Source organism: Raphanus sativus, chromosome 6 (assembly GCF_000801105.2).
Source record: "Raphanus sativus cultivar WK10039 chromosome 6, ASM80110v3, whole genome shotgun sequence".
NCBI classification, from domain to species: domain Eukaryota; kingdom Viridiplantae; phylum Streptophyta; class Magnoliopsida; order Brassicales; family Brassicaceae; genus Raphanus; species Raphanus sativus.
In genome coordinates, this window is record NC_079516.1 from 14,044,548 (window position 1) to 14,056,155 (window position 11,608).

At 35.6% G+C, this 11,608-nt stretch overlaps 2 protein-coding genes and 1 pseudogene across 3 annotated transcripts; 2 read left to right on the forward strand and 1 right to left on the reverse strand.

Annotated features, from left to right (window-relative positions):
* Nucleotides 1-1,204: 1,204 nt before the first annotated feature.
* LOC130496640 (uncharacterized) lies at nucleotides 1,205-2,985 on the reverse strand (annotated as a pseudogene).
* A 3,567-nt stretch (nucleotides 2,986-6,552) lies between these two features.
* Nucleotides 6,553-9,945, forward strand: LOC130494556 (uncharacterized). 2 transcript variants are annotated; one of them, XR_008935806.1, is made up of 6 exons: nucleotides 6,553-6,674; nucleotides 7,210-7,735; nucleotides 8,380-8,545; nucleotides 8,709-8,802; nucleotides 8,977-9,111; nucleotides 9,806-9,945. XR_008935806.1 is itself a non-coding variant. In XM_056988875.1 (2 exons), exon 2 carries the CDS (start codon nucleotides 7,239-7,241, stop codon nucleotides 7,683-7,685), a length of 447 nt encoding a protein of 148 aa, XP_056844855.1. In that variant the 5' UTR covers nucleotides 6,553-6,674; nucleotides 7,210-7,238; the 3' UTR covers nucleotides 7,686-7,924. The 2 variants fall into 2 exon arrangements, 1 of the variants encoding a protein (XP_056844855.1); XM_056988875.1 differs by lacking the exons at nucleotides 8,380-8,545; nucleotides 8,709-8,802; nucleotides 8,977-9,111; nucleotides 9,806-9,945 and having other exon boundaries at nucleotides 7,210-7,924.
* On the forward strand, nucleotides 9,355-11,160 carry LOC108811470 (pathogenesis-related thaumatin-like protein 3.5). Its single transcript, XM_018583518.2, has 2 exons — nucleotides 9,355-10,439; nucleotides 10,519-11,160. Exons 1-2 carry the CDS (start codon nucleotides 9,676-9,678, stop codon nucleotides 11,078-11,080), a joined length of 1,326 nt encoding a protein of 441 aa, XP_018439020.1. The 5' UTR covers nucleotides 9,355-9,675; the 3' UTR covers nucleotides 11,081-11,160.
* Nucleotides 11,161-11,608: the final 448 nt, after the last annotated feature.

The window sequence follows — 11,608 nt, forward strand, 5'->3', positions numbered from 1 at the left end:
AAATTGTAAAGTTTTTAGTAATTTGGATATTGATCCTCGGGATACTCTTCAGTTGGCCGAAACTGAGTCCCGGCTTTGGAAAGAAGCACAAAACAGCATTAACCAGGATTAGAAGTTTCAACGATACAGCCACACCACAGGTCAATTAATTCCGGGCATATGGTGTTTCTCGGATGGATCATGGTAAGGTCAATGAGAATTTATCAGGCCAAGGATGGTATAGTACTTTGGAAGGTTTTGATGGGTTAATGGTGCAAGAATACGAGAAGCAAGTCTTTCTCCTCTGCACTCAGAGATTGAGGCATTGATTTGGGCAATGGAGATGTATGAGAAATTTGAGACAGTTAAATGTTACGTTTGCAACGGATTGTTCGCAGGTCGGTGAAGATTGTTTCTGAACCAGATGAATGGCCAGCTTTTGCAAGTTATTTGGGAAGACATAAAAGAGTCTGAGAAGAAGTTTTACTTCTTCGGAGGTGGTCCATGTACCCAGGACAAAAAACATGAAGACGGACTGTCTAGCACGTAGTGCAAAAAAGCAAACATCTTACATCGTCCATATGGATACGGATCCTCCAGTTTGGTTAACAGAGTCAATATGAGTCTGTATTGTCGCTGACAAAAAAAAAAAAACACATTTGTCGTATTTTGTTGCTCAAAAAAAAAAAATTTGTCGTATTTATAAAATGCTACGAAAGAGATCTCAAACAATTAATGTGATTGACCAGAGAACAATTAAAATTTGACCTTATAGTACGGTTCAGTGGATGATCAGTATATAGTTAATTTGATATAATATACATTAACTTTACCGAGTATTATGATGCCTCCGAATTTTTTTCTTTTTACCAATATCAAGACTTTACGATGCGCATAAAAAAGCAAAATAAAACTTTACCAACGTTAGGAAATATATTTAGAAGTTTCAAGAAATATTTTTGATGCACCTCCAATTGGCACTAGTAGAATTTTTATTTTTATTTACTTTGTAATAGATTCTAGACCTACGTAACTTCCAGACCTCGGGAACAAAGTTGAACAAAATATAAATTTAACGGTATTAGAAAAGCTTGGAGATGATAGCATTTCTATTTTTACTAAGCAATAAATAACTCACGGTTTCAACAACCATTGAACCTGAATCGATACAATTCATAAGATCAGGATGTTCCAGTAAACAAACTCTCCTTAGTACTACACATTTTCAGCTAAGCTTTCTAATCTCAGTCTCCTCCACATCTGCAACCTCAACGCTATAAGACATCGAGTCAAATGTTAAATCAAAAGATACAACAACGAAACAAGAACGCAACAAGTTATGAACATCGGGATGGGACCAAAGATCCATAAGAACAAAGGCGATGAGAAGTAGAACGCTCTTTAGTCCCAAGACCAGAAGTAGCTCCCACGTTAACTGTTGCAGCTACATATCTTGGTTTATCACAAGACCATGACCACCCGAAGAAACAGCCATGAGCTGTTTACAAGGGACATGATGAGGATGCTCGCATGGCTGTAGTAACGTATCGATTGGACGTTGAGAAGAAATGCGACTAAGAAGCAAACAAGGATTGCGAAAACTTGATGGAGAAGGCTCGGTCGCTTTTGTCTCCCAACACAAAACCAGACTTGATCGTTCTCCCGTGCGCTGGTCATTAGTACAGCGATTAGTGAACATAACATTATTGCGGTTGATGCTAATAGTGTTGACGCCATTATGTTGTTCCTTAGAGTTTGAACCGCTAGGACACCGTTTTTTGATGGCGTCCTTTCTCATTTGTTGTAAGGGTATATATTAGTTGTAATCAAATTGAACAAGTAATCTGAAAATCAAAACGAGAAATATTTTTGGTTGAGAGCAAAAATTGTTTTTCTTTTTTACATTTTTTGAAAATTAAGGACATAAGCATCTGTTTTTTTTTTATTCCTCAAGCAATGCAACGCATATTTTGAGACTCATTTATTAAGGAAATTTCCAGAATCTAATTATCAATTGGTGAGGGGAGCATGCATGATGATTATACATACAATCATACATATATATGTTATATACACTATGCACAGATTCTCAAATCTCATCCTCCAATACAAAAGGAACAGAAACCTTTGAAAAAATACTTTTCCAGGAAAATCTCTACACATGCATACACTTATATATATCATTGATCATATGTTGTTCAGACTAATTTATATTTATTGTTATGTGTAAGAAGTAAACAATTTATGCAACTTTCACCAAAAAAGGTATACAATATGAGAAGATAAACACACATCCACACGCGTTGGTAGATATTCACGGGATTCTCAGTTATACCCCAACCCGCAGACTATAACCAATAAGCTTAATCAAAATAAATATTTTTCTTTTTTGCTTAAATAAATAAATAAAATTTTTGGAGGAAAACTTTTCATTTTCCTGGGAAGATGATCATCGACTCATGCAGATAAATACGGAGAGATCTAAATCTATGAGAAAACATTAATCATATACTCTTTACTTTAAATTAAGAAATCTAGCTATATATGAGAATCAAACAAACAAGAGGTATAATAATAAGAAAAGGAAAAGACCTCCATCATGGCTTGGACCCAGAGGCGGCGATTGAAGGCGTTGAGGCCAATGACGGTGGAAGATGGACGATGAATGATGCGGTGGAGAAGCCACAGATGATAGAGAACCATCAAACCCATTCCTAATGGCATCAATATGTAATCCAAATACTCAAGCTTCATTCTTTTGAGTTTTCAGATCGATGAGATTGACAAGAAATGATTATAAAAGATGAAACAAGACTGAAGAGATTGAGAGAATCAAAACGAAGCACGGGTCTTACGTGGACCCTTCCGGACCTATGTATCTCTCTCTGCTTCGTTATGTGCTACCCGGATTCTCAGCCACTCTATCTCCTTTTATAGATTTGAATCTGTACATACAAACGTGTGTATTAGTGTATATATGTACACACGCCTCCACTTGTAAACGACGAACCCTAGTTGTTTTTTTTTTTTTTTTTTTTTTTTTAACGTTTACGAACCCTAGTTGTTAAGTTTGGACCGGCCGGGTTTTGCCATTTGCCAATGTTTTACTACCAAAAGCACACATTTAATTATTGAATGAAATTAAAATACATATCAATTAAATGAATCTAGATTTTTAATAAGCAAGTTGATATTACGTTCAATATTTCTCCTCTAGTTAGCTAGTTATACGGAATCTCAAAAACATAAAATGCTTTTATAATTTATACAATGAAAAGAATATGTTAAAATGCAACTTAGGATACCTTTTTACTACTATTACTCTCTCTGTATATAGAAAATTAATGTTTTAACTTTTTTTTTATATTTGAAAGATTGATGTTTTATATTTAAGTTACTGCATTTATGTTTTAATCTAAATTCTAAAACATAAATTTAAATCTAAAAATATGAATGGTATAATTTTACTGGAAAGCAAATATAAAACTTGAAAACAACTAAAAATCAATAAATAATAATATGTATATTTCATTTTTATTAATATTTGTATAAATTCTAAAACATCTTTTCTTTCAAATACGGAGGAAGTAATAAAACCTATTGTTGTGATTTGCGAAAAGTTTTTAATCTTGTATGTTGACCAGTTGAAATCAACGGAGTAATTAATGAATTAACAAGAAAAAAGCATGCAAAAATGTCTCTATTTCATTTTGCAACAAGGCAACAACTATCACTCCAAAGAGTTTTGGCAACAACTCAACTCAAAAGCATGCAAAGAGTTTTCTTTAAAGTTTAAACTATATTTTTTAAAATCCAAAAGCATGCATAAGAAATCTTATATTATTAATGAAAATGAAAGTTCACATATAAGTACTCACCAGAATATTTTAAGTTACAAACTTCGTACGAAAAATGCCAAAAATGGTAATTAGTGTTGCTTTTAATTGAACATGAAGATATTTTATTTTTGAGGAATGGAAAACTTTTCAGAACATCAATGGCTCACTAAAGGCCCACGGTGACTTTTATCTTTACTTCACAGCTGATTTGGCAAAGGTATATTCCCCGATGCTTCCCCACCAGAACGATGGTGCCATTTTCTTTCTTATTAGTACACAACAACAATTCGATTACAGAATTTCTAAATATAATATAAAAGGGTTGATAAAAAATATTACATGCCATTCAAATATTATAACATTTTTGAAAATTCTACAAGCATCATGCAGTGCATGCACCAGTGTGGTCCTAATTGTTAATGCAAGCAGAGTAGTCGTAAATCCTTACACTTTTGATAGTAGGCTAGGAAATATTTTTTTATAAACAGCACTATAATTTGATAATATTTGCTAGGAAATCCAGCATTATAATTGCTTTTAATAACTAATACCACACAATTTACTAATGGATGGGACTATGTATATTCAGTTGTACTTCACCATCTTGGGTCAACTGGAACCTTATTCAATAGTAAAATAAACAAAAAATATCTCAAAGTTTTCATTGTTAAGACTTCAGAATCACAACACAAAAATAAGTTTTTTTCTTGCAATCTTGACTATATAACCCGGACTTCTTAAGTGTACATATTAGGTTGATGTTGTGGTGCCACTTACTAGAGAATATAGCCATTGACTTGTCACTTGCATGTTCATTCCACAACAACAACTACCACTAAGTTCTATGGGGACGCTTGAGAAGGCTTGAGAGCTAAGCAAATACTCTCAATGTTTCTTGTTGTAAGTAGTTTGAGTTGAGCCAAAAAAATTGTTTCAGGATATAAGTACTTTTAACATTTCAATACAATTTTTGTATTTATTGAATAGCTTGTGATCAATTAAAATATGTTAATTATTTTATAATTAGTTAAAATTATATACTCTCTCTATTTTATAATAAATGTCATTCTAACATTTTTTGTTATATAAAAAGTATCACTTTATAATTCCAATACAAATTATATTTATTTTTGATTAAAAATTAATTTCAAACTGTATTGATTTTATAAATAATTTTATCTATTCAAATATTATTAGCCAGAAAAGTATAATCAATTACAAGCTATATATATTTCTGTCACTTTCTTAATTTTCTCAATGTGTGTGAAAAAATATCAAAATAACACTTATTCAAAAACTAAAATAATATTAAATAATATATTTTTAACAAATATTTTTTTTTAATATTAGTGATTCTAGCCAAAACTCCTTAGGGTTTGGAACAAAGGGACTATTAAGTTTAGCATTTAATTTGAGCGAGCGATCACATGTTACCTTTACCACTACTAAAAGCCTTTCGTTGACATTTTTGTTTCAAAGAATTTAATCACTCAGTTGTTCAACTATTATTTGGATCTATCTCGAACTAAGCATCCGTGCCTCTCTTGCACATGGGTTTATCTCGATCAGACTAACACGTGGTCATATATTCATAAACTGCAAACATGAGTGTACTGTTTATGGTACACTGATCATTTACACCTTTTTTAACCGGAATATCCGGCGAGCTGTGACCAAACCGACTAATTTCCGGAGGTCTAACCACCGACGGCAATAAAACCCGGTTACTGAATTGAGAGATATTCGAACCTCCGATCCTTAGGATCTTTACGAACGGGTTCAACCATCCGACCAATATGGTTCATTTACACCTATTTTTTAAAACCGCAAAACAAGATTCACAATATTTTACAATTTAGAATAAAGCTAAGATAGACACAAGTGCACATCTCTTTAGGATTTTGCTCTACATGAAACACTAAATTGCCACACAAGAAAATACAGAGAATGACCTAATGTTATATTTGGACAAAAAAACAAAATCCTACCAAATCATCAATTCATGAAGCCCCCAAAGACAAATCCCAAGAACTTCTTTAATTTGGGATTTCTTTTTTAAAGACGTACAAAATACTCGTGAATTATAATAAAAAGTTATCTATAGAAAAAGAGATGTTAATTCCCATGAGTAGTAACACAGTTTCTCCACAAAGTTTGTTGAATTTTGCCTCATAATGAAGATCAGACCAAGCGTTTGTGATATATAATAGCATATGGACATTTGGAAAAAGATAAACCGTTGCCATAAGTGGCCCAAGAAGTTGATTGGTGAAGTGAACAAAGATGTGAAGGAGCAAAGAAGACGGGTGAAGTTAGGTAAGGCAAAGTCATCGCCCTCTCTCACACTATTTTCACGCTCTTCTTACCGTTCATCCTTTTCTTTCGTTTTCCTTTCTTTTTTTTTTCTTTTCTTTCTATGATCTAATAAATAATTTTTGGCAAAATCTATAACATACTGTTTAAAAAAAAAAATTATATACAATAATATAATATGTTACTATCATAATAACTCCAGTAATATCCAAGTACAAAAATAATCACGCGGACACGGGGACACGTGACTTGATCTCTTTCTCTTTCGAGATAAGACAAACCATAAAAAACGAATTAACGAGAGGAGTTATTTAATGTTAAATCAATTAAACAATAATAAAACGTGAGAAAAACGAGGTAGAGGGACCCGTTAACTAACGGAGTTAACAATAATATCCGTTAGAAAACAGCGTTATAGTCAAGTCTCTAATCTATAAATAAATATTCTCATCTCTGCTTCCTCTTCTTCCCTCACTTTGATCTTCTTCTTCCACGCTTTGCTATCGAGAGTCAAAATTACGGTTTCTCTCTATCTCTCTCCAGGTAACGTCTCTCTCTCTCTATCTCAGATACCTTCTCTGTGTAACTGCTTCCTAAAATTTGAATTTCCTGGATAAATTTCTCCTTCCTACCTTCAGATCTGGTAGCTAGCTAGCTAGCTATACGTTACAGCTTCCACTCTGCTCCGAATCGTTTCGAATTTGGATGTTGATTCGATTAAAACAATGTCAAATTTCGTGTGATCTTGAAAGAGGTTGTGAAGCAGAGGAAATTGATTAGCTAAATGTGGACACGTGTCTCACAGATTGGATTGTAAAATGTTCGGTGTAGTCAGGCTTATTAGTGCCTGCATAGGCGGCAAATCGGAATTTAAACAAAACGATTTTGTTTCTTGAACAATCTGTTTAGGCAGTCTAATTTAACATCCGTTTAGGCAGTTTCTTGGCGGCAATCAGTTATAAATGAAACAAATGTCTTTTTTTTCTTATAATTAATTAGTCTAAACAGACCTATCGACATTTTAACGTTGAATTGCACGGTATTGATGGTTTCTTCGGCCTTTACTGGGATTCTGCAGAGTATAAAGGTTGTGTGGAGCTTTCGAAGATGGAGGTAGTTGGAAAATCCAGCTCTGCCAATGTTATTTACTTGTCTGCGATTCTAGGTCATCGCGACTGCGACGACTCGTCTCACAAATGCGACTGGAAATGCGAGAACGAAAACGTTTTCGGGAACATGTACCGCTGCAGACTAACCGGACTCACTCACGTCTGCGACATCAACTGTAACCAGAGGATCCTCTACGATAACCACACCTCTCTCTGCAGAGCGAGCGGGCGGGTTTTCCCTCTCTCGTCTGCTGAGGAGCAGGCGGTGAGAGGGGTTAGGAGGAAGCTTGACTGTGTTGAGAGTACAGAGAGCTGTTCGTTTAAGCGTCGTCGCCGCAGCGGCGATGCTCCTCAGTTCAAAGCTTCTCCTTTCGAGAGGTCTTTCGCTGCTGCTGTGAGGAGTCCTATCTGCAGTCCTGCTGGAGACGGGATGGACTTGAGTTAGATGATCCATGCAACTTCTTTGAGAGACCTGAGAGGCTCCTTTAATAAGACGTAGAATAACTTCCTTTTTTTTTAATTTCTATTTCTTTTGGACAACTTATGGATAAGAGACGTATGTGGTGTTGTTGCTCTGCACCTCCCCTGCTTGAAACAGAGCTTTATTCGTAATATTCTGTGAACTTTATGTAGTAGTACTTATGTAGGAGAGACTTTTATAATTTTTACTTGCTTCTACTTCTTCTTGGTGATGATGTTTAGTATCTCTTTCATTTGTTTGGACGCAATGTTTGTTTAGGCAGGCTTTTATTGAAGCTATGTATCTTAGCGTCCTGCCAATATGAAGGGCCTAACACACCATTGGTGATGGTCTGTAAGTGTTGTGGGACAGGATTTTTTCCATGTTACTAACCAATGCAGCATAGGTTCTTCTGGATAAAGGATATATTTGGTTTTTCTTTTATCCTTTCTGATTGATATTGATTCTAACAGTTTCTTTGTTGTACTAACCAACTTCCGTTTTCTTGATTGATTAGTGTTTTGGGATCCTGAATGTGTTTTTATGTTTGTGCAGGTTTGCAATTCAGGAGAGTTTAATTGTGCTTCTTTTATGTCCATTGATTTGTTTTATATGTCTTCAATTTTTTCTTTAGTAGGAGTAAGTCTAACTGTTTAAAGTATTAAACTTTTCTTTGCAGGTCCTCATGTGTTTGTGCTCAGCAGGCAGCAGCTCGCTTGGTTTCATTCAGTGGCAACATAAGCTGATGCTCCTTATCTATGAGAGAAAGGGAGGCAGTGAGCAGGTACAGTTACACAGAGAGGATGTGATTGGCCAATTGCGTTCAAAACTACCAGCTATTCATGGTAATTATGTAATATGATGACATTTATGGAGCTACCACGCTTTTTTTTTTCATTTACTTGTGAGTTCAGCTGCTGTACGAGTACTTACTTTGCTCTTAATTTCCATATTTTCTGATATTTGTCTAATATTTGTGGTTATGAAATCTGTACTCTTATGTTACAGGCACAAGTCTCTTTAGAATCTAGAGTTTCTGATGAAGTTCATGGAATCTGGGCTCTTATGGTACTCCGACCTAAATGGCTAAATCACAGTCCTGGTATGTAAATCTGTAATCACAGACTCAGAATGATGATCTAAAGTAAAAATGAGAAATCCATGTGTTAGTCATAAAAGATGGAACAGTAGAAGTGAAGATGACATGTTGCTTCAATTTGTTCTTTCTTTTCTTTTTGACGTGGAATTTAATGCAATATGTTATTCATTTTTAAAGCTTTACAGAAAGGTAGAGACGTAGGCATTCGATGGTTTGATGCAAGAGCCTAGATTTTCTGGAATCGTGGAAGATTCTGTTCCAAAGAAGTTGGCAAAGTATCAAATGTTGATTCTACCTCTACGATAACATACGGTATGTTAATATTTCTCCCTATTAGCTTATGATGATTAACAACCACTATGTATTTAACTTTTCATCTTATTTAGAGATCGGATTCATATGTGCTTTTATTCTGAGATCTTAAAATTCATGAATTTAAGTATTGATTGTAAGTATTTGTTCAACAAGATTAGGTATTGGTTACTTTTTGAATTTTCATAAATATGTATCAACTCATTTGTCAAGGAACTAGAATATAAATTAAAATGTTTTATTTATTCTGGTAAGTGTAGCCGTGCAGATTCTCTTGCATCTTTTAGTAGAGGTTTCATTACTCTATTAGTATTTCTCTACAATAATATAATAGTAATAAGGATAGAAAAGAGGTTGGACAAGTAAGGCAAAGAATTACCTTGTCGGAGAGGCCAGTGTCCTAAGAGTAATGCTAAACCTTAGTTCATTGCCTTGCGGCTTGAAGCTTTCTTAAGCAACCTCACCGCTTCAACATTTGATTTGATTTGGTATATACTATAAACCCTGGTTCAAGAACCTACTAGCCAAATCCATATTTAAGGAATCTTAAACCTTAATTCAATAATGGGAAGATCAGCAATGTTTCCCATGGCTGTTCTTATCTATGTCTCTCTACTGTTCTCTGTTTCTTATTCCTCTACGTTCGTCATCACAAACAACTGTCCCTTTACTATATGGCCCGGTACTCTTGCAGGCTCTGGCACCCCGCCACTACCCACAACAGGATTCAAACTTGACGTGGGACAGTCCGTTAGTATTCCCTCGGTTCTAGGCTGGTCAGGTCGAATATGGGCTAGAACCGGCTGCAACTTCGATGCCAACGGTACAGGAAAATGCACTACCGGTGACTGCGGTGGGAAGCTGGAGTGTGCCGGCAGTGGTGCAGCTCCTCCGACGTCACTATTCGAGATCACGCTCGGTCGCAGTTCTGGAGACAAAGATTTCTACGATGTTAGTCTCGTTGATGGGTATAACCTCCCCATAGTTGCTTTCCCGACAGGTGGTGGACTGGTTGGAGCTTGTAATGCCACGGGATGCGTTGCTGATATCAACGTTAGCTGTCCGAAGGAGCTTCAGGTGATGGGAGTGGGAGAGGAAGAGGAAGAGAGAGGAGGGGTTGTTGCTTGTAAGAGCGCTTGTGAGGCCTTTGGTTTGGATCAGTACTGTTGTAGCGGTCAGTTTGCTAATCCAACCACGTGCCGGCCGTCTTTTTACTCTACAGTCTTCAAGAAAGCTTGTCCTAGGGCTTATAGCTATGCCTTTGATGATGGGACCAGTACTTTCACTTGTCAGGCTTCTGAATATGTCATTCTCTTTTGCCCTGGCAGGTAATACAATCTTGTTCCCTTCAGTTTTTAAGTTTTTTTTTTTTTACAATTATACGGCTTGAATAACTTCTTGTTTCAGGGTTAAAAGACCAAGCAGCCAAGACTCTGATCCTCCAAGCCCGCCACAGAATCCATACGGACCACCTATGGCTCCACCGACTCAGAATCCGTATGGTCAACCAATGGCTCCACCGATTCAGAATCCATCTGATCAACCTATGGCTCCACCAACTCAGAATCCTTATGATCAACCTATGGCTCCTCCAACTCAGAATCCTTATGGTCAACCTATGGCTCCACCAACTCAGAATCCTTACGATCAACCTATGGCTCCTCCAACACCAAATCCTTATGGTCAACCTGTTGCTCCTGTGACTCAGAACCTGCCTGGACCAAGTCAGAATCCAAACGGGGAATCAATGACTCCCCCACCTCAGAATCAGTTCATGATGCCTCCTCCCATTGTAAACCAGGATCCAGACGACCAGTTTATAAATCCACCATTCGAGGATGAGAGTCAAAGCGCTGAAACTGGGAAGGTTGGTAAGACGCATTCATCGTCTGACATTCTTCGACCGTACCCTGTCTTGTTGCTTCTTGGCCTCAGTCTAGTTGCTTTGAGGCAATCATGCACAGCATGAGACGTCATTATTGTTCCTTTAAAAAGATAACAGATGCATGTAACTGTGTGGAAAGAAGCAAATGTATTATGTTTCCTGTCTTCCTAGAGATTCTGAAGTCCTTAGATTACCTTGAATTGTTTTTTTTTTTGCTAAAATTTACCTTGAATTGTTTGAATTATTATACATGTAAAACTATTCTACTCCAAGTATATCGGGGAAAAGAAAAGAAAATTAAAATCATAACTCGAAAAATATCCAAAAAAAAAACAAAATTCAAAGTTCATCGAAAATTCTGAACTAATTATATGAAATATTCTTTAAAATTTGGAAAGTATATCAAAATATTATTTTTAGCTCGTCTGCAAAAGTATTAGAACCCAAGATATTAGTACAAATTAATATGTAACTAGATTTTGACCCGCACAACCGTGCGGGTATTTATTTTCATGTTTATATATATATTTGGTTTATTTAATTAGTATATATATTAAAATTATTCATATATTTAAATGTTTAAATCACTATTTCAACTACAATAATTTTATA

Bases quoted from the DNA above. Each gene is read 5' to 3' on its own strand.
- LOC130494556 (XM_056988875.1), top strand. From the start codon at position 7,239: ATGGAGGTAGTTGGAAAATCCAGCTCTGCCAATGTTATTTACTTGTCT.
- LOC108811470 (XM_018583518.2), top strand. From the start codon at position 9,676: ATGGGAAGATCAGCAATGTTTCCCATGGCTGTTCTTATCTATGTCTCT. The intron at 10,440-10,518 runs GTAATACAATCT...TTCTTGTTTCAG, and splicing joins ATTCTCTTTTGCCCTGGCAG to GGTTAAAAGACCAAGCAGCC.